The 22,068-nt window shown below is 43.2% G+C and overlaps 2 protein-coding genes across 2 annotated transcripts in view; both read right to left on the bottom strand.

The window, feature by feature from the left end:
• LOC143989570 (uncharacterized) overlaps positions 1-12,649 on the bottom strand; it is a 146,520-nt gene extending 133,871 nt beyond the window's left edge. Inside the window, exons 1-2 of the mRNA XM_077489754.1 lie at positions 12,443-12,649; positions 12,132-12,353 (exon numbers count right to left, since the gene is read on the bottom strand). Coding sequence (XP_077345880.1) covers positions 12,132-12,281 — 150 coding nt within the window. The 5' untranslated portion in view covers positions 12,282-12,353; positions 12,443-12,649. The remainder of the gene's footprint in view (positions 1-12,131; positions 12,354-12,442) is intronic.
• Positions 7,346-11,968, bottom strand: LOC143989745 (uncharacterized). The gene is made up of 3 exons (XM_077490017.1): positions 11,876-11,968; positions 11,612-11,783; positions 7,346-9,952 (listed from the first exon to the last, which is right to left on the bottom strand). The coding sequence occupies exons 2-3, from the start codon at positions 11,739-11,741 to the stop codon at positions 8,874-8,876; spliced, it is 1,209 nt and encodes a 402-aa protein (XP_077346143.1). The 5' UTR covers positions 11,742-11,783; positions 11,876-11,968; the 3' UTR covers positions 7,346-8,873.
• Positions 12,650-22,068: the final 9,419 nt, after the last annotated feature.

Raw genomic sequence — 22,068 nt, 5'->3', positions numbered from 1 at the left:
GGGACATTTTATTTTGTATGGGCAGCACAGTGGTGTAGTGGTTAGCACTCTCACCTAGCAGCAATAGTGGTCCCTGGTTCAAATCCCAACCAGGATATCATCTGCCTGGAGTTTGCATGTTTTCCTTGTGCCTGCGTGGGTTTCCTCCCACACTCCAAAGACATGCTGGTAGGTTAATCAGATCCTGTCTATAAAATTGGCCCTAGTGTGTGTATATGTGTGTAAGTGCATCGGGACCCTGCAGGGTAAATGACTGCACTATATCAAGATGAAACTCAACATTTCAATGTTAAGTTGTGGGATGACTTTGGGGTCAGGCACTACAACTAATAAAGTTAAAACAGAGAAATGAGAGGTAAAACAGAATACTGTATATGTTGTCAGAGAGGGAAGACGGGATGAGCATTATGGCTGCCCTATTGATCATAGAAGCTAGAGTATGTGAAGTATGAGATTACAATACATGGGATGCAAAGGATATCAGAAAAAAATGAGAAAAGCAGAATTTAAGCAGGGTAATATTAAAGAGAGTTAAAAGAAAGTGAGAGAATGATATGCATGTGTTGTGTACTAATGGAGAAAATGTAAGTGATTTTAGAGAGATATTGATATATGTGTGTGAATGCTGGAACCTTTAGTTCTATCTCTTGTGTGTGTCATGTACGCAGATGTGACCCTCCTCCTTTGCGCTCTCATGAAAGAATGTAGCTGGGATGAGAGATCAGCGATAAGCTGGAAGGACACCATGCCAATTTCTGTTTTTTAGACAAAAAATGTATAACAAAATGTGTCGGGTTAATTTAATGATAAACAATATGATCACAATTATTTTCAATCTGTTTTCCAAACATTGTAAAATGAAGGTTACATTTAACCGTTTATTACACAAATTGAATATCCTTTGATAGTGGAAACAAGGCATTTGAAACAGGGAATTTAAGTAAAATGTCCTCCTTTAGGGAAATATAGCTGTGGATATATATTAGTATTAGGGTATGATATTGAGATAATCACTTGAGTATTCATTTCTGATATGAGTTTAACAATTTTATTAATAATATAGATATATTGTAACTGGTTTAGACAACCTTTGGTTGGAAATCAAATCCAGGTTATTGGGGAAATTTGTAAAATGGGATTATGTTAGATTAAGATAATAATTTTGTAATTTTACATTTATGAGAGAAAAAAAGATTAAGATGAGGTTGTTAATTGGAATACAGCTGCCATAATATTTAACAAAGCCAAAATGGATGGGATACATAAGAATTTTTTCTACAAACATGAAATCTAAAAGTCTGATAATAACTTGATATGCGGTCCATGATGTGAGAGTAATAATAAATACAATTTAAATATAACAGATCCATCACATCAAGTCCACACACCTTTTTTGGACAGATCCCACCTGCAGCCAGTTGTTTTATAGTTTTTGATGTGGCTGAGAGCTTTCTGGTCCATCATACAGATTGTTGGCCCTTTTTGTTTTTGTTTATTTTTGAAATACAAAGCAGAATGTGTGGATTGTGAAATGATGTGCCCCTTTTCTTGTAAGTGCCGTGGGTATAAGCAGAAGAATATTTTGGATTAATGGAGATCTCTGTATGATGACAGGGTATTGTTATCATTTATTATAATATTGCCAGGAAAAAGTTGTCTTTTTGAAACATGAAACTGGAGTTCTTCCACAAACAGCGTGATAGAAAACAAGTCATTGTAATATATTTATGGAAGCTGGACCCAGTAATGAAGGGCTCACCCCAATATATCAGAGCTGTAGCTTTTATGTAAAGGTGATATTATACAAAGTTACAGACATTATTTTGGTCAACTATTTAATTTTTAATGGTCCCACATTCTGCGCAGCAAATATACAGCTAACTAAATGTTTGTCTAATGAAAGGTACAAAATATGATTTTGTTTGTTTATGTACAAATCTAACAATGAAAAATGTGTACATTTGAATCCAGACACCTCATTGTCTCTATTGGAGGAGGCTGGAGACAAAGGAAAACCACATCTGTTAAATTGATGACGTGGTAATCAGCTGCCGTGAGCCCCGTGCAGTACACACTCCCTGGAGACCTGGATATTTTATTTTTTGTAGATGTGATCCCAGTTTTATACTGAGGATGGCAATAACCCATACCGAGTATGCAGTTTATCACCCAGAAGGATACTCTGTATTCAGAGTCATTGGATCCTTTTTCCCCAGCTCAAGAAGCAGAGCTCCATGTTTTAGTAAAGCCTGTGAGCTATAAAAAGAGTGTATATTTATATAGATAGTCGAGATATGGAGAGCTTTTGGTTCCATTTGAAGGGCCAAAAGTTTGTTTTGGCTTTGGCAGGTAAACCAATCAAGCATGCTAAGTTAATTTGATTGGCTGTTTTCAGCCTTCCAGATTCTTGCTGAGGTAACCATCTTAACAGTAAAACTCACACATGAAAGCAGACCAGGCGACTAAGGATGCTGCATTACAGCCCCGGACACTTGCTGGGTCTGTGCAACTCACAAATTCCACCCTAGTTCTGGCCCAGTATAGCTGGGAATAATAATTCAACTTTAAGGACCCCAGAACGACAAGAACAAGTGGTCCACAGGGGGCAACTTCTTATAAAACAGGACTTTGGAAAAGGTGCCAGACACTCTTTTCCCTCCAGCTTGACACATGGACCGTGTCATTAGTCACAAGCAGTTATGGCTGCCTTAATAAATGAGCGTGGGATAGAGCCAGGGTTCTCCACAGTTGTTTTTATAACATACCACTTCTTGTTTTACCTGTTACCAAAAGCTGAACATCCCTTCCAGAGATTACAAAAAGATAGATCCAGATGCCCAAGTCAGGATCTTACGAGTATGTATTTTGTCTGTATGGACATGTTTTCTGGATGTCCAGTGACAAATGCTACTGCAAAGGCCACAGTTAAAAGTCTTATCAGAAGTAGTTTGTAAGTACAGAGTGCAGAATCTACAGAGAGTAACAGAGGAAATCATTTTTATAGAGGAGTCATTACTAGAAGGTTTGCGGTTCTATTTTTACACCCCCTACTGTCTACAATGTAGCAGACAAAGTAGAGTAAGAAACTAGAAAACTTTTCCCTGAATGTTTTATTGTATTTTATCAAGCCTCTAAGTGGATGTTGGACTGTCTCCCTATGGGAATTGGTTGAGTAGTGTGTTACTCACTTGCTTATATTTTCTCTCAGCAGCTGAAGTCCTCCATTCGGATCTCACAGGGAATGTTGCTGATCTTCAGGTTTTTGACAAACTCATTTATGTGATTTCTCCTCAATTCCAGATCCTAAAAGTTTGTAAGGATCTAAAACTAAACTCAGGTGACTTGTGGATGGTTAAGAGACATTTATATATAAGGAAATGTTTTCTCAATACAGCATCTATTTCATATACAAGTTGTGCAAAACTTGAAGGAAAATGCACCGGGATCCACACCAGACACTGCAAAAATTACTAATTACTAAATTAAGAAATCTCTGTGTTTGATTTGTTTCCCTCTTGGAATCACAGTCTAGAATACTATTTATTCAAACACTTTAATTGTAAGGGATATATATATATATATTTGAAAAGTAGTTTCGTCATGTTGAAGTCATATTTGTCTTTTGTACACCTTCCATTTTATGTAGAATTGTCTGTGTTTACATGTGCTGATAAGTCAGCATGCCAATAAATAAGCTAGAAGGCCATTCTGGCCACAGGAGTGTACAGCCAGTACTCTGTAAATATGTCTTATCAATCATTTGTTTTTCACAATGAAAAGTCATTTTGTAATGAAAAAGCACAATGGAGTTCTTGCCTCTTTGGCCAGGACTACCTCCACCTAAGCGTTTGGAGGTTCCAGGTTAAAGGTGATAGCAGTGTTGTGAATTCATGAAGAAATACATTTAATATTCGCTGGCAGAGATGAGGGACTTCAGTAGGCCTAAAAAAAAGATGGATGAACTATAATGTTGATATTATTGAACTGTGACCTCTTGGAGACCTTTAAAGCAAAGTACAAGATCTTGCAGGTTTTTTCCAAATGTTAAAAGGATTAGTTCTTTTTAAACTTTTACAACACCTGTGTTAAAAAAAAAAAAAAGAAACTCGCTGAAACAATGGTATTTTCTGTCACCAAACAAAAAGCTGTTTACTTATTTTGTTGGTTAGAGTGAGAAGACCAAACTTGTATAAGTATTTATCACATGGAAATAACCCTTAACTAGAGAACCCCATTGTGTGTAAGTAAAAAGACTGTTTGGACAATATACAACCCTGCAAATAGCGGACTCCTTATCCAACAAAACCTATTGAAGGTCCCAACTAAGTAATTTAATCATTTATTGGAAGCTCAGAGTTCATCTCAAAACATGCTGTAAGATTCATATACCAGTATCATCCATATTTTTCTAAGCCATTCAAATTACCGTATATACTCGAGTATAGGCCGACCCGAATATAAGCCGAGGCCCCCAATTTACCCCCAAAAAAACTGGCAAACTTATTGACTCGTGTATAAGCCGAGGGTGAGACATGCCTGTCCATCCCTGTGTGTGTGTCCGTCCATCCCTGTGTGTCCGTCCATCCCTGTGTGTCCGTCCATCCATCCCTGTGTGTGTGTGTGTGTGTCCATCCATCCATCCGTGTGTGTGTGTCTCCATCCATCCATCCATCCATCCCTGTGTGTGTGTGTCTCCATCCATCCATCCATCCCTGTGTGTGTGTGTATCCATCCATCCCTGTGTGTGTGTGTCTCCATCCATCCATCCATCCGTGTGTGTGTGTCTCCATCCGTGTGTGTGTGTGTGTGTGTGTGTGTGTGTGTGTGTGTATTGTCAGGGCTGGGCTCAGTATATATAATTTCACCCTCAGAGTATTATTTATTTTTATTTCCTAGAAGGTTTCATCATTCAGTTGTTGCCTGTGGCATTCTTATTCAAGTCTTCTGTAAATTAAAGACAATAAAATGTGTTTTCTGACATAGTTATGATGTTTCATATAAAGATATGAGGCTCAGACCTTCCCACTAAATCTTCGCAAATAAAAGTACAAGGGTGTATTTTCTACAGTGAGATGACCTGTGACTGCACAATGTTCCAGTGATTAAAAGCAACTTCTGCAGAGGACTCAGAGAACCTTTGATGAGAACAAATAGCAATCAGAAAAGCAGCTGGAAGAAAATCTTGAGGTTACTCTAAGTGAAGACATAAGAGTTTTAACAAAAGGTGTGTACAAGCACAAATAAAGCACTTACAAAGCATCAACACTTGGCTGGAAAAAAAAAACTTTTAAATGAGCAACTAGCTATGGGAATGGAGTGTGTCCAGCCTACCTGTGTCCCGAGCCTTTGTCCCGAGCCTCCGTCCCGTGTCGTGCCTTGCCTTCGTCCCGTCCCGTCCCGTGCCGTGCCTTGCCTCCGTCCCGTGCCCTCTTCGTCGGCGGCCATTGTAAAATTCAAAAGCCGCGCCTCCTCCTTCGCCTGTGATAGGCGGAACACTGAATTTCCCAGCAGCCTGTGTTCCGCCTATCACGGACGTCGTATCATCCTCGTCCGTAGTACGAGGATGAGACGATGCCCGTGATAGGCGGAACACAGGCTGCTGGGAAATTCAGTGTTCCGCCTATCACAGGCGAAGGCGGAGCCGGAGGCGCGGCTTTTGAATCATAGAATGGCCGCTGTCTGTCTGCTCGACACGCTGATCGAGCGGGCAGACAGCGATGACTCGAGTATAAGCCGAGGGGGGCACTTTCAGCCTCAAAAAAGAGGCTGAAAATCTCGGCTTATACTCGAGTATATACGGTATACATGGGTCAACAGGGAGATATTGTGGTTTGGTATCTAATGATCTAAAGAACTTTGTCATAAAGAAATGATATATGAAAGTGTGATTAGAAGTAGAAGTGTTTTAGCAACAAACTAGTATTATGAAAAACATATAATCGTGATTATAACTGTATAAGAAATTAACCTATGTTTAGATAAACAAATATTGATTGGATACCCGAATTATACATGTAACCATATAGATAATAATTGTATGTGATATTGTTTGATATATATCTAACCCGTGTCCTGTAGAAATGGACTAAAGATTAACAGATATACATTGATATGCATATATATCACCATTTTATGCAAGTGATTATTCAAAATTATGTTAAGCGTATTTAATATTATACTATCATTACTGAACACGCGAGATATATTCGTTAGAACATATATAAACAACGAACGCATATTATAGAAATAAAAATATTAACTTAAAGAGATAAAACACCAAACACATGTGAGACACCTGGTGGTTGAAGGTGATATTACAATAAAATCAGGAGACTACTGGGAAAGGTGGTCATTAAGTCTGCCTGCCAATAGGAAAGGGACACACCCTCTGGGCAGAACTTAGTATAATTTTATGATCTTTTTGTTTAAGAGGATATTTAAGAAACTAGAAAGATGGCCATAGAGGAGAGAGAAAGCTCGGAGGAGAGCTGGGGGGAGAGAGCTCAGGGGGAAGCTTAGGGACCCCCCTGAGAAGGGACACTGGAAGACTCCCAGACAGACTGACCCTCATGCACCATGCATGAATACACATTTTTACATTCATGAAGATCTCTGCTCCTTGGAACTCGGAGGTCACACAAAGTAATTCCTCTGTAAGAGAATCCATGTTGAAAGCCACGGCAGCCATCTTAAAATTCCTGGTAACCAACACTCCACACTAGTAGCCAATCGGAATGGGCAAATATACCACATTGATAAGTATATGTTTATCATCTATTCTATGTTCTCTTAAATATTGATTTTTTGAATATTCGATTATTGAAAATATTTCTCCCGAATCAATAACCGCCTTTTAGATTTTTCTCTAAATTTAATTTTTCATTATAAATTTCTTTTTTTTGCATAGATGCCAATTTTATTGACAAACAAATGTCTCATTTATTTCACATTGTTAACCCCTTACTTACCTGCAGTATAGTAACGGTTGGAGGTGTGAAATACAGACGTTCTGTTTAATTGTCAATTATCAAAAGGTTATTGATTCTACCGAGAAGTGATAATGGTGTCCAAGGTACTACTACACCCAGTTGGAGGGTGTTTCCATTAATTGTCAAAATGATCAAGTAATGCAATCTGTATTCTAATATTTCATGTAAATATTTGTCTTTTGTCAACCAATAAATGTAACTATTTTGTATGATCACTCGTCTCCGTGAATAAGTTTCACATATATAGACTGTGTCATATAGACTGATTCTGTATCGTAAAAATATCTTCGTTAAAAATTACTTAGTAAATATTGTGCAGGAAATTGTCCTTAAAAAGCACAACAAAAGGATGGAGAGATGGTGAAGGTATTGAATTTATTCTTCTTCTCAGTCTTCACGAGGGAATCGGGGGGCTTCAGTAACTAAAACTGCAGTGTTTATCCTCATGACACATCACAGGAAGCCCCTCCATGGTTATCAGAGGAAAGAATTAGAATTAGACTTGGGAAACTTAACATTAATAAACCACCGGACCAGATGCTTGCACCTGAGGGTACTTAGGGAACTCAGTCAAGTAATTGCCAGACCATTGTTCCTAATTTTTACTGACAGTCTACTGACTGGAATGGTGCCAGCTGATTGGAGAAAAGCCAATGTAGCACCAATATTTAAAAAGGGCCCAAAATACATCCCTGGGAATTACAGACCAGTCAGCCCAACATCAATAGTATCTACTGACACTCCACTTGTTGGGGGCAGAAGGGCTGATCTGCTTACGCTGCGTTATTAGGAACACTATACTAAGGGGGACACTGATATAGTTCTGTTCATGATCAGGATATTAATCCATACAGACACTATACTAGCAATGGCGGTGATCAGGATATTGATCCATACAAACACTATACTAGCAATGGCGGTGATCAGGATATTGATCCATACAGACACTATACTAGTAATGGCGGTGATCAGGATATTGATCCATACAGACACTATACTAGTAATGGCGGTGATCAGGATATTGATCCATACAGACACTATACTAGTAATGTTGGTGATCAGGATATTGATCCATACAGACACTACACTAGTAATGTTGGTGATCAGGATCCTATAGCGTGAGTGTGATAGTGTGCGGACAATCTAATGCTAGCTGACCCTGGCACTATCTGATGTAACAAGTGACCCTAATACAGCGATTGGTGAAAAATACTGTACACTGACGCTGTACTAATGGCACTGGTTAGGTGACAGGGGGAATCAAAGGGTGAATGAGGGCAATCAGTGGGGTTAAATGTGCCAATCTAAGGTGTGTGGGTGTAAAGTGTGGTGATTATACACACAGTGTGGTGTTCTCTTCTCTTCCTGAACAGAAAAGGACTCGGGAAGAGAAGAAATCACAAGATAGCTCCCCGTGTTTACAAAATAAAACACAGGAGTGATTTGTCATTGGCTGCAGGTGATCAGCAGGATACGGGGCAAAATCATTGGCTGGGACCTGCTGACAAACTTATCATACAGCCAATGACAGTGGAGGTTTCTGGGTGTGCGCGTGCATGGGTGCGGACCTGGAAGAAAGCCATGACATAAATGTACATTACCAGACCTGTATGAGCCGCCCATCCATTGTATTTTTACAACACTTCATCCATGTCTTTGGTGATCTCTGATCTCCTTATCAACTGTTTCTTCCATGATGAAGATCAGCCATGGAGTATATCTGAGGTGTATATCAGGGTGTGCTTCTTCCCCACATGAGAGCTGTGATGTCCAGCAACATTCATATAGAAGACATTTCCCACACTCAAGGCACTAATACACCTCGAGGGTTGTGTGGGGTCCCTGATGTACAGGAAGACAGGACTTCACTGAGGAACAATTCCCTCACTCAGGACAGGAATACGGCTTCTCCCTCGTGTGAGATCTCTGATGTCTGGAAAGATCAGACTTCACTGAAAAACATTTCCCGCACTCAGGACAGGAAAAGGGCTTCACTCCTGTGTGAGATCTCTGATGTTTGTAAAGATGGGGCTTTTGTGAAAAACATTTCCCGCACTCAGGACAGGAATACGGCTTCTCCCCTGTGTGAGATCTCTGATGTGTGGAAAGACTGGACTTCACTGAAAAACATTTTCCGCACTCAGGACAGGAATACGGTTTCTCCCCCCTATGAGATCTCTGATGTTTTTTAAGATTGGACTTCTGTGAAAAACATTTCCTGCACTCAGGACAGGAATACGGTTTCTCCCCCATATGAGATCTCTGATGTGTGTTTAGATTGGACTTCTGTGAAAAACATTTTCCGCACTCAGGACAGGAATACGGCTTCTCTCCCGTGTGAAATCTCTGATGCTTGTAAAGATTGGACTTCTGTAAAAAACATTTCCCGCACTCAGGACAGGAATATGGCTTCTCCCCCATGTGAGATCTCTGATGTGTGTAAAGAAGAAACTTCTGTGAAAAACATTTCCCGCACTCAGGACAGGAATATGGCTTCTCCCCCATATGAGATCTCTGATGTGTGTTTAGATTGGACTTCTGTGAAAAACATTTTGCGCACTCAGGACAGGAATATGGCTTCTCCCCCGTGTGAGATCTCTGATGTGTGTAAAGATGGGACTTCACTGAAAAACATTTCCCGCACTCAGGACAGGAATGCGGCTTCTCCCCCGTGTGAGATCTTTTATGCTTATGAAGATTGGATTTAAAACGGAAACACTTCCCGCACTCAGTACAGGAAAGCCTCTTCTCTGTTGGAAGGACGGCCCCGTTCCGCACAGTCTGAGGTTCCTCAGGATAAGAGGAATACGATGGTCCATCTACACTGTGTGGTGCCGGATGGACATTTGAGGTAGTCGGGTTTTCTCCTGGACTATACTGTGTGATGTCCTCATCTTCTACTTTACAGTCTGGAGACAAAGTGAGACAATCCTCTGAGGTTTTCCTCATCTCCCGTCCATCTACTAAAATAGAAATACCAAGATTATTACTAGACATGAGCTGATTGGTTCCCCTAAACCAGGACTCTGCCCACATCAGGCAGCTTTGTCTCTGAGGATCTTACAATTCCCCCCTCAAGGTAACTAGTAAATGGGTCCTCTGATTTTCTACCAGATCATTTCTTTATTCATGGACCTTAGTCAGAGAGGGAGGAAACAACGAGAACTGTCTTTTATAGGAGTGACAGTGATGAGGGGATTATAGGACGAGTGTCCCCTCCCCCTCTATCACTCATTGCCATCTTCCCAACACAAGAAGTCCTGCCCTTCCTTATTTAGTCCATGATTTAGTCATGAATAACAGCGGGGCTGAGCCCCACCAGAGGTCAGAGAGTGAGGATGGGGGGAGAACAACAAAGATGAAGACTGGACTGATCCTGAAGACCCCCATCATTGGGCTATTGACTCCTCCCTCATTATCACTTTCTGTTTAAGGTTCCAAAGTCTGAGGATGTTATCACATTATTATCACCATGTAAAAGTCTGTCCTCCAATCACATCATCCGATATAAAATGTCCAGCTGGTAGGAAATGGGTGTAACAAAAGAGAATACATATTATGTGTGAAGGGATATTTAGCGCTTACATTCTTTAAGAAAATCGGTTTCCATTTTGTGTCTCTCTAACATCCACTTCACAAATAGACGACATGCTCAAGTTTTTTCTAATCTAGTTTTGTTTCTCATGTTGCTGTTATCTTCTTTCAGTTGTTTCCTTTCTTGGAAGGCACATGATTTTGAGGAATCACTCGTTTCACTTATATTGTAGGCTGTACTTGTATATGATTGGATAATCTGTATGACACGTTCAAAGGGCGGTACTTTCTGAAAGCCCCCTTTAAATATTCACACCAAAGAATAAAGATTAGATTTGCTCGGAGAGACTTTGTTGTTTTGTGTCATTGTCTCAATGGGCTAATCTCCCAGGCCTGTGTGGGGATTGGACATCACACTTTAACAGACATGAAGGGGTTAAAAACCACCTCTAGACAATCTACATTCCCTTCAATGTGTATATATAGCAGTGGGGGGAGGGGAGAGAGCAGAAGTCAGGACTATGTAATGTACAACATATTGTATAAGATACAACAGATAGGACTATATAGTATCAGAATGATGTAATGTACAACATAGAGTATATAGTGCAGGGGTCAGGAGTATGTAATGTACAATATAAATGATACAGTGTAAGGGTCAGGAGTCATAATATTGGTAAATTAGACTATACAGAAATATTCCACAACTTAGCACAGCCAGAAAACAACAGAGCAAGCAATTCTGGAATGATTTTTTCTGTCAGAGATCATGCTAGACCTGGGCATGAAGTAGAAGACCCAAAGCACATGCACAAGGTGAATAGGTAGAGCAACATCTATTGTGAAAATCAAACTTTTGCTACCAGCTGATCCCCAGAATCTCCATAAATCCAGTCTAGATACATAAATTGTGTCGGCAGCACAGAGAAGGAAGATTATCGGAGAGAAATCCAGGAATACAGGACGGGGAACACAGCTCAGGAAAGTGACCAGGGGATTACAGGCTGATATCACCCAGCCCCCGCCCTACTCTGGACCAATCAGTGAGCAGTATGGGTGGAGGAATGTATTTAGTGTTAATGACCCACCTGTGCTGATCTCTGTAGGAGTGTCCTCCTCTATAAATGTCCCCGTTATTCCATCCTCCTCCATAGACTGCTGATCATCCCTCACATACCTCTCTTCTTCTTCTGATTTCACCTCAAATTCTATATCCATTGGATCTCCACTCTAAACCAAGAAAATGAGAGAGAATATCATCTGTAAGATAGAAGATTTATTATTGTGACATCACATAAAAATCCACACATCATCTCTAGGAGTCCATGTTCTAGATGCTCCATCCCACCAACCTTGAGGTAACAGTGGGGGATGGTGTGATCTTCCTGTGTGGAATCCCGGGAATACAGAGGACGGGGACATCTCTCTGGTGGGTTCCTGGTATTTGGTGGCTCCATCACTCCATACTCCTCATCCTCCTCTTTATACTCTTCTTTAACATCAATATTATTATCCCCGAGGTTTCCACTCTGAATATATAATAAAACATTCATTGTAACAATCATGCTGTGTATAAATCAGAACTACCAATAATTGTCAATCATCTACCTGATGATGGTGAGGGATGGTGTGACCTTCCTGTGTGGAATCCCGGGAATACAGAGGACGGAGACATCTCTCTGGTGGGTTTCTGTAGCTGGATGACTCCACCATGGTGTCCTGGTACAGATCTCTGGGTTCCTTTAGAGACTCCTCCATCACCCCATCCTCATCATCCTCCTCTTTTATCTCTTCTTTAACCTCAACTTTAGAATCTCTCAGGTTTACACTCTGAATATATAATAAAAATGACATCAATGGTAACAATGCAGATAATGTACAGATCCTAATGATATTATCAGTGATTGTTCCTCATCTACCTGATGATGGTGGGGGATGGTGTGACCTTCCTGTGTGGAATCCCGGGAATACAGAGGACGGGGACATCTCTCTGGTGGGTTCCCATTACTGGATCCATCTGTAGGAAACACACACACTGACTGAATACATTGTTTCTATGTGTTTATCAGATGATGGGGGATCTAGGTGGAGCCTCCGTACTGCTCTCTCCTTTACAATAAAGTCTCCTCTTACCCGGTGATGTGAGGGGCGGCTGATTGTCCATCATGACGTCCTTGTAGAGATCCTTGTGTCCTTCTAAATACTCCCACTCCTCCATGGAGAAATAGACAGTGACATCCTGACACCTTATAGGAACCTGACACACACAATGATACAGTCACCATACAGACACATAACCTACAGGCTGATGTAGAATTTACTCACACAGGACCCCCACACTCCATAGGTTAAATCAGGGCTCGACAAAACCCGGGCGCCAGGTCGCATTTGCGACTAGAATTAGCGTCCTGGCGCCTGGGGCAGCACAGCTGGAGGTATCCTGTCTCCATGGACCCCCCGCCACCGGCGTGATCGTGTCGGGCCGCACCGCCGGCGGCCGGTAATTGAGGCCATGGCTTTGAGGCCTTCTGTGGTCCTATGGTTCCTTCTGGAGATTCCCCTGCCTATTTTCACTGCCAGCTTATCTCCTTCCCTTTACTTAAAACCCCTAAACATTATATATATTTTTTATTCTAACACCCTAGAGAATAAAATGGTGGTCGTTGCAATACTGTCTGTCACACCGTATTTGCGCAGCAGACTTACAAGCACACTTTTTTGGGGAAAAATAATTTATTTAATAAAAAAATAAAACAGTAAAGTTAGTCCAATAATTTTTTTTTATATTGTGAAGGATAATGTTACACCGAGTAAATTGATACCCTACGTGTCACGCTTCAAAATTGCGCCCACTCATGGAATGGCGACAAATTTTTACCCTTTAAAATCTCCATAGGTGACATTTAAAAAAATTCTACAGGTTGCACGTTTTGAGTTACAGAGGAGGTCTAGAATTATCGCTCTCGCTCTACCGATCACAGCGATACCTCACATGTGTGGTTTGAACACCACTTTCATTTGCGGGCGCTGCTCACATATGCGTTCACTTCAGCACGCCAGCTTGGCGGGACAGGGCACGTTTAAAAAAAAAAAAATTCTTATTTTAACTTTTATTTTTATTTTTTTCACTGTTCTTTAAAAAAAAAAAAAAATGTGTCACTTTTATTCCTATTACAAGGAATGTAAAAATCCCTTGTAATAGAAAAAAGCATGACAGGTCCTCTTATATATGAGATCTGGGGTCAGAGACTCTGCAAAGTAAAAAATTTAATCTAAATTATACACACAAGTAAACTGATTGGAGGTTTGTTTTGTTTAATAAATGTTTAAATGTAAGAAATTTTCTGTATCACTTAAGGCTGCTTTCACACTGGAGCGAGCAGGCGCTGGCGGTAAGCCAGTTTTACCGGCGCTTTACCGTCATTTTAGCGGCGCTATTTGGCTGCTAGGGGGCACTTATAATCCAGCTAGCGGCGGAGGAAGGGGTTAAATGCGGCCCATGAAGCGCCTCTGCCAAATCGCATAGCAGACGCTTCGGCAGCGGTGCCCATTCATTTCAATGGGCAGGAGTGGTGGGGGAGGGGTATACACCGCTGCAAAGGTGCTGCTTGCAAGACTTTTTTTTTTTTAACGTCCTGCCAGCACATCGCCTCGGTGTGACAGCACGCGGGGCTTCCACACAGACTGCAGGGGAGCCGTTTTGCAGGCACTTTACAGGTGCTATTTTTAGCCCAAAAGCGCCTGAAAAACGCCCCAGTGGGAAAGGTATCTAACTGTTTAGATTTTATGAGATGAAGGGGAAAAAGAAAAAAAAAATCGGCCTAACATATCGGGCCAAAAAAAAAATCAACATCATGTATCGGCCGCGGCGATATCTAAATATCGGCCAGAGAAAAACCCATATCGGTCGACCTCTACTTACAACGCGTACGACGGGACTAGAAAAAGGAAGTTCAATAGCCAGTAGCCAATAGCGTCCGATCTCGTAGTTTAATCTGAGCATTGCGTGATTTTTGGCGTGTCGGAATTGCATACACACGATCGGAATTTCTGATAGAATGTTTTTCTGTTGGGAAAATTGAGAACATGCTGGCGGAAATTCGGACAGCTAAATTTCCGACGGAGCGTACACACGGTCGCATTTTTCTGATGAAAATCTCTCATCGGTCTTTTTCTGTGTGTACGCGGGATTAGACCTCTCTGCTGCCTTCGACACAGTTGACCACCTGCTCCTCCTCAGCAAACTCCACTCCCTTGGCCTCCGCGATTCTGCGTTATCCTGGTTTCATAGTTTCATAGTTAGTAAGGTTGAATAAGGACACCAGTCCATCCAGTTCAACCTGAGTGAGTGTCTACAATTGTCCCTATCCCTGTACATTGCACACTCACATCGGTCCCTACCCTCAAGGAGCCACAATCCGAGGTCCCCATTCATATACTAGGGCCAATTTTGGACAGAAGCCAGAAGCCAATTAACCTACCTGCATGTCTTTGGATTGGTCTTTGGTTCTCCTCCTACCTATCTCAGTGCACTTTCAGTGTCCCTTACAACTCCATCTCCTCCGCTCCTCTTCCTCTCTCTGTTGGGGTACCCCAAGGCTCTGTCCTTGGGCCCTTTTTCTAGTCAAGTCAAACGTATCGTACGTCACCACGTTATAAACGATCGGAATTTGATGTGATCGTGTGTATGCTCCATCGGAATTTAGCTGTCCGAATTCCCTCCAGCCACAAATTGATAGCATGTTCTCAATTTTCCCGACGGAAAAACCTTCTATCGGTAATTCCGATCGTGTGTATGCAGTTCCGACACGCCCAAAAATCACGCATGCTCAGATTCAACTACGAGACGGAAGCTATTGGCTACTGGCTATAGAACTTCCTTTTTTTAGTCACGTCGTATGCATCGTACGTCACGCGCGTTATAAATGATCGGAATTTGATGTGACTGTGTGTACGCTCCATCGGAATTTAGCTGTCCGAATTTCCGCCAGCCAAAAATTGATAGCATGTTCTCAATTTTCCCGACGGAAAAACCTTCTATCGGTAATTCCGATCGTGTGTAATGCAGTTCCGACATGCCCAAAAATCACGCAATGCTCAGATTCAACTACGAGATGGAAGCTATTGGCTACTGGCTATTGAACTTCCTTTTTTTAGTCACGTCGTACGCGTTGTACGTCACCCGTGTTATAAACGATCGGAATTTGATGTGACCGTGTGTAGGCAAGACAGCTTGACCCGAATTCCGTTGGGAAAACCATCAGAGCTTCTTTCGACGAGAATTCCGATCGCGTGTACAGTGGTGTAGTGGTTAGCACTCTCACCTAGCAGTAAGAAGAGGTCGCTGGTTCAAATCCCAACCACGACACTACCTGCCTGGAGTTTGCATGTTCTCCCTGTGCCTGCGTGGGTTTCCTCCGGGTACTCCGGTTTCCTCCCACACTCCAAAGACATGCAGGTAGGTTAATTGGCTTCTGTCCAAAAAATTGGCCCTAGTATAAGAATGTGGACCTTGGATTGTGGGCTCCTTGAGGGTAGGGACTGATGTGAGTGTGCAATGTACAGGGATGGGGGCAATTGTAGACACTCACTCAGGTTGAACTAGATGGACTGGTGTCTTTATTCAACCTTACTAACTGTGAAACTGTGAAACTGTGTACGCGGCATTACACTTACACAAGCCGAATATTCAGGGTTTTTTGGTTGCAGAAACTTGATCTTGTGTTTCAATAGTTTGACAATATTGATTTAATTTATGTCATTTATTTATGCACTTTATTTGTCATTTTTCTGCAGATTTTTCCACTTTTAACACCAGTTGATAACCTCCCATGGCTTCCAATACCACCTCTATGCCGATGACACCCAGATCTATCTCTCCACTCCTCAACTCACCCCCTCCATCTCCTCACAGACCTCCAACTTACTGAATGACATATCAGTGTGGATGTCACACCACTTCCTCCAACTCAATCTTTCTAAAACTGAGCTTCTTATATTTCCTGCTCCCCCCATGACTTTACCATTAATATCAACAGCACAACCATTGGTCCCTCCACACATGGCGGGGTCCTGGGTGTAATCCTTGACTCTGACCTCTCCTCCCCACATCCAATCACTGGCTAAATCCTGCCGCCTTCACCTCCGCAACATCTCCAGAATACGACCCTTCCTGACTAATGACACCACAAAGCAACTCGTTCACTCTTCGATTATTTCCTGACTACTGCAACTCTCTCCTTATTGGCCTACCCTTACACAGGCTCCCCCCCCTTCAGTCTATTATGAATGCTGCTGCTAGACTAATACACCTCACTAATCGTTCCGTGACTGCCACCCGTCTCTGCCAATCCCTTCACTGGCTTCCACTACTTCACCGTGTAACATTCAAACTGCTAACCATAATATTCAAGACCATCCACAACATCGCCTCCATCTACATCACCAACCTCATCTATAGATATTGTCCCAAATCGTCCCCTCCCCTCCTCCCTGCACCTCCTGCTCTCTAGCTCCCTTGTTACCTCCTCTCATGCTCGCCTTCTGGACTTCTCCAGAGCCTCTCCCATCCTCTGGAACTCCCTGCCCCAGTATGTCCAATCAGCCCCTAACCTGTCCGCCTTTAGGAGATCCCTGAAAACTCATTTTTTCAGGGAAGCCCATCCCACACCCACCTAACAACCCCATGAAATCATTCCCAACATCTATTACCTTTTGTACCACCACCCCCTCCCTTTAGAATGTAAGCTCTATGAGCCGGGCCCTCCTGTGCCTTCTGTATTGAACTTTACTGTAATTGTGCTGTCCCCACTCTACATTGTAAAGCACTGCGTAAACTGGTGGCGCTATATAAATTGTGAATAATAATAATAATAATAATAATAATATCAGAACATTTTCTCCAGCGCTCCTAATGGTGGGGATGGATTTTGCTGAGTGCTGGTGCCAAGTTTCCACCCCCCAGGATCACTGCAGGTGTGGAGAAAAGCTGTGTAAGAGGATATGGAGGAGAGATGAGGAGGATATCCAGGAATCAGTATAAAGGTCAGGACAAGCAACAGACGAGCGCATCCAAGAGATGAAGCCGGGGTCACTACACAGAAAATCAATCCAAGGAAACAACAGGCAGGACGAGGAATAGCAAGAAGGAGCTCAGAGACAAATGAGAATATTGCTCAGCCAATGGGAGATGATCTCAGCATGACTTACATAATGAAGGAGATGAGGGGGATGGGAGGAAGTCACTTACGTTACGGCTTGACAAATTTGCTTTAAATCTAGGAGCCAGCTAAAAAAGTTAGGAGAGTTTTTAAGGGAAGTGTGGGTTATCGGTGCCTGGGGCAGGGCAAGTAATTTGTGAGGTGTAGAACACAGGACTTGGGGTGCAAGGTGCAGGAGAAGGGTGCAGGACATGTTGTGCCTCAACACCAGTCTGGCCAGGCTGTGTTTGGAAGTTCTGCCTGGTCATGTGAACGGTGAGGTGCACATGACAGGCTAGACTAGAACCAAGTTTGGTTGGATATTTGGGTATCGGCCTTCTCGGAGCCAATCAGTGGGAGTGCCTGGGCCCGCTGAGGAGTCTGGGAAGAGGTACTTAAAGGGGTGTGGGTCACGTGTTTGGGGTTCCGGAGTTGTTCGAGAGACCCGCGTGGTCTAGGCTGTTTCCAGGACCAGGGTAGCCCCGTGAGGGGTCCTGGTCACGGGGTGTTCAACACCCCGCAACATGTTCCTGTCAGTGGCCCCTGATAGACCTGCCTGGTCTAGGGTAGGGATCCGCCCGTTCCCAAGTCTCGGAACCTGCTGATCCGAGGTAGGATTCAAGGTGTCCAGGTGTGCTCTCGGCTTGGAGGGACACCGCAGCTCGTGGAAGTGACCAGGGGAGGAATCTTCGGAGGGGGGCCGGCAAGTGGTATCCTGAGAAGTGCCTGATTAATGAGTTGAGAAGGACATTGATGAATCCACACTTTTCCAGTACCATAAAGGAGACAGGAAACGTTCCAGGTATGGAGAGAAAAGGTTTCCGTTTGCCCTTAGTTGTTTGTTCAAGTTTGAGTCAATGTGCTGACTGCCCCGATCGTCGGCAGAATGGCACGGCTGGGCACAAGCACATACCTGTACGTGGCTTTTTAAGTGCCCAGCCGTGAGTCGGGAGTGCGACACCGGCGGCACGCTCCCGACCCGGCCATGAGCTCCGTGACTGTGGCCACGGGACCAGCGGACCCGATTGCCGCTGGTGTCCTGCGATCGGGTCACAGAGCTGAAGAATGAGGAGAGGTCTGTGTAAACAAACCTCTCACCGTGCTTCCTACTGAGCCTGTCACCGATCGTCTGTTCCCTGATATAGGGAAAGACGATCAGTGACATCACATGCCAGGCCACGCTCCCCTACAATTAAAAAAACACATAACGTCATACATAACACCTACACTGCCCCTAGTGGTTAACTCCTTCACTGTCAGTGTCATTTACACAGGAATCAGTGCATTTAAATAGCACCGATTGCTGTAAAAATGACAATGGTCCCAAAAATGTGTCAAAAATGTCCGATGTGTCCGCCATAATGTCGCAGTCACAATAAAATAAAAATAAAATAAATTTTTGGGGATATTTATTATAGCAAAAAGGAAAAAAAATTGAATTTTTTTTTTAATTGTCGCTCTATTTTTGTTTATAGCGCAAAAAATAAAAACCGCAGGGGTGATCAAATACCCTCTATTTGTGGGAAAAAAAGGACGCCAATTTTGTTTGGGAGCCGCACAATTGTCAGTTAAAGCGACGCAGTGCCGAATGGCAAAAAGTAGCTTGATCCTTTGGCTGCAAATTGTTTTGGTGCTTAAGTGGTTAAGATGCACATCCAAGAGTCTCTTAACCACTTCATTACAGGACATTTATACCCCCTTCCTGCCCAGAACAATTTCTAGCTTTCAGCGCTCTCACAATTTGAATGCCAATTCGTTTTTTGAAGTTATAATTTTGCCCACAATTCTTGGGAAAATTAAGAATTTTTTATTAATTTTTTTCCACAAAATTGTCACGATAAAGATTTCTCACACACAGCATATGCATACTTCCAATTACACCCCAAATTACCTTCTGCTACTCCTGCTGAGTATGGTGATACCACATGTGTGTGTCTTTTACACAGCCTGGCCACATACAGAGGACCAACATGCAGGGAGCACCTTCAGGGGTTCATTACACATCTAATTTCCTAACGACCTATTACATTTTTGAAGGCCCTGGAGCACCAGGACAGTGGAATTACCCACAAAATTACCCCATTTTGGAAAACAAACACCCCAACGTCTATTCTATGAGGCATGGGCTGCAAATAGGTACTCAGGTACTCTGATGGCCTGGGGGGACAGGTATGCAGATGGCCTGGGGGGACAGGTAAGCAGATGGCCTGGGGGGACAGGTACGCAGATGGCCTGGGGGGACAGGCACGCAGATGGCTGGTGATGGGTAAGCAGATGGCTGGTGATGGGTAAGCAGATGGCTGGTGACGGGTAAGCAGATGGCTGGTGACGGGTAAGCAGATGGCTGGTGACGGGTAAGCAGATGGCTGGTGACGGGTAAGCAGATGGCTGGTGACAGGCGTGGGACGAAGGACACACCAAATCCCCAATTGCAGCAGGAGCGGCGAGAAACCGAGGACACCATATGACTCTGGCCTGGGATGGGAGATTCCATCTGCGAACGTCAAATGACTATAGTATTGAAGTGGTTAAAAATATCAATACTCCCTGCAGCCACCACCGCTTGTGGAAAAGAGTTCCACATTCTTACTGTCCTGACAGTGAAAAAAACCTTTACAGCTTAAGGTTAAACCAATTCTCCTCCAATCTCATTGTGTGTCCCGTGTCCTCTCACACCCCCTGAGATTGAAGAGCTTTTTTCCTATGCTGGGATCACCACTGAGATCTTTGTAAATAGCTATCATATCTCCTCCTAAGTGTCTTTTCTCCAGTGAGAATACATTTAGCACTTGTAGTCGCTCCTCGTATTTGAGGTCCTCCAGCCCCCTAATTAATTTAGTTGCCTTTCTTTGGACTCTCTCCAGCTCCAGCACATCCCTTCCGAGGACTGGAGACCAAAACTGCACAGAATCCTCCAGATGTGACCAGAGTTTTCTAAAGTGGTAGAATTATAGTTTTATCTCTGGAGAAAATGACCGGTTACACTTACCGATAACAGTGTTTCTGGGAAGCCTTCCAGGATGGCACCCTGAGAGATAAATGGTCCCACCTGACAAGAAACACAAAGAAGTAGGGGAAAAACCCCGGCCCCTCCCTGTGCTCCTCAGTTGTGAAAAAGTATTGACCCACACCAGTGCACGAGAGTGAGAACCACCCTAAATGTTCATACAACACCAACACACAAAAAACGGGTGGGAAGTAGGCCTGCCGTCCTGGAAGACTTCCCAGAAACACTGTTACCGGTAAGTGTAACTGGTCATTTTCTCAAGTCATTCTCCAGGACGGCACTCTGAGAGAAGAGCAAGTAGTTCAGGCCTACCTTAGGGCAGGACAACAGCCTGTAGAACCTTTCTACCAAATGCCAAATCCTGAGGTGACAGCAGTTCCACCCTGTAGTGCCTCAGAAAAGTGTTCTGGCTTCTCCATGTCTCCACTTCTACCGATGCTCCAGCCCTTTCTGCCCAAGAGGTCACCAGAGACTGTGTAGACTGTGCCTTAAAGCTAGTGGGAACCGCTTTACCAGCCTGCTCATAGGCCACAGAAATGGTCTGCCTAATCCACCTTGCTATGCTTGCTTTTGATGCTTGCAGATCCTTCTTCTGGCCGCAAAAAACAACTAATAAGTGACTGGACCTTCTAAAATCCTTCGTTCTCTCTAATTAAACTATTAGACACCGTCAGACATCTAAACAATGAAATGAACTTTTCTTCTTGTTCTGAGGATTGGCACAAAATGAAGGAAGGAGGATCTCCTGCATCATGTGGAACTGTGAGGCCACCTTCAGAAGGTACAGAGAATCTTGCCGGAGAATAATCCTGTCTTCAAATAAGAAAAAGGGCTCTTTTATAGACTGAGTCTGGAGATTACCTATCCTCCTGGCTGTTGTAATGGCCAGCAGGAAGGTTGTCTTAAGGGCAAGTAATTTAAGCAGGATACAAGCCAAGGGCTCAAACAGTGCCTTTGTCAGGGTTCCGAGGACTAGGGTAAGATCCTATGGTGGAAATTGGTTCCTTTGCACCCGGGACATCCTCTCCCTAGTCGACAATAATCTCTCGATCATTTGGGTTCAGTGCCAGTCTCATGTCCAAAAAAACTGGACAAGGCTGCCACCTGGACCCTGAGAGTCTTAGTAGCTAGACCCTGATCCGTGCCGCCCTGGAGGAAATCCAGGATTGCAGGGATCTCCTGCTGGGAAGTCCCCCTCGCCTAACACCATGCAAGAAGTCTCCCCAGAATTTGTCATAAATACACCTGGTAACCGGCTTCCTACTCTGTAACAGGGTGTCAATTACTCTCTCTGAACACCCCCTCTGCCGCAGGCTCTCAATCACCAAGCCGCTAGCTT

Source organism: Lithobates pipiens, unplaced genomic scaffold (genome assembly GCF_037356315.1).
Source record: "Lithobates pipiens isolate NorthernLeopardFrog02 unplaced genomic scaffold, aLitPip1_a1.2 Scaffold_18, whole genome shotgun sequence".
In the NCBI taxonomy this organism is placed as follows: Eukaryota; Metazoa; Chordata; class Amphibia; order Anura; family Ranidae; genus Lithobates; species Lithobates pipiens.
The sequence above is the reverse complement of the archived record's forward strand: the minus strand, read 5'-3'. Positions and strand labels throughout refer to the sequence as shown.

What these genes read in the sequence shown, in the direction of transcription:
- LOC143989745 (XM_077490017.1), bottom strand. Translation starts at nt 11,741, where the DNA reads ATGGATATAGAATTTGAGGTGAAATCAGAAGAAGAAGAGAGGTATGTG. An exon ending in TCCTACAGAGATCAGCACAG is followed by an intron (nt 9,953 to 11,611) that starts GTGGGTCATTAA and finishes TTTCTATTTTAG; the next exon opens with TAGATGGACGGGAGATGAGG.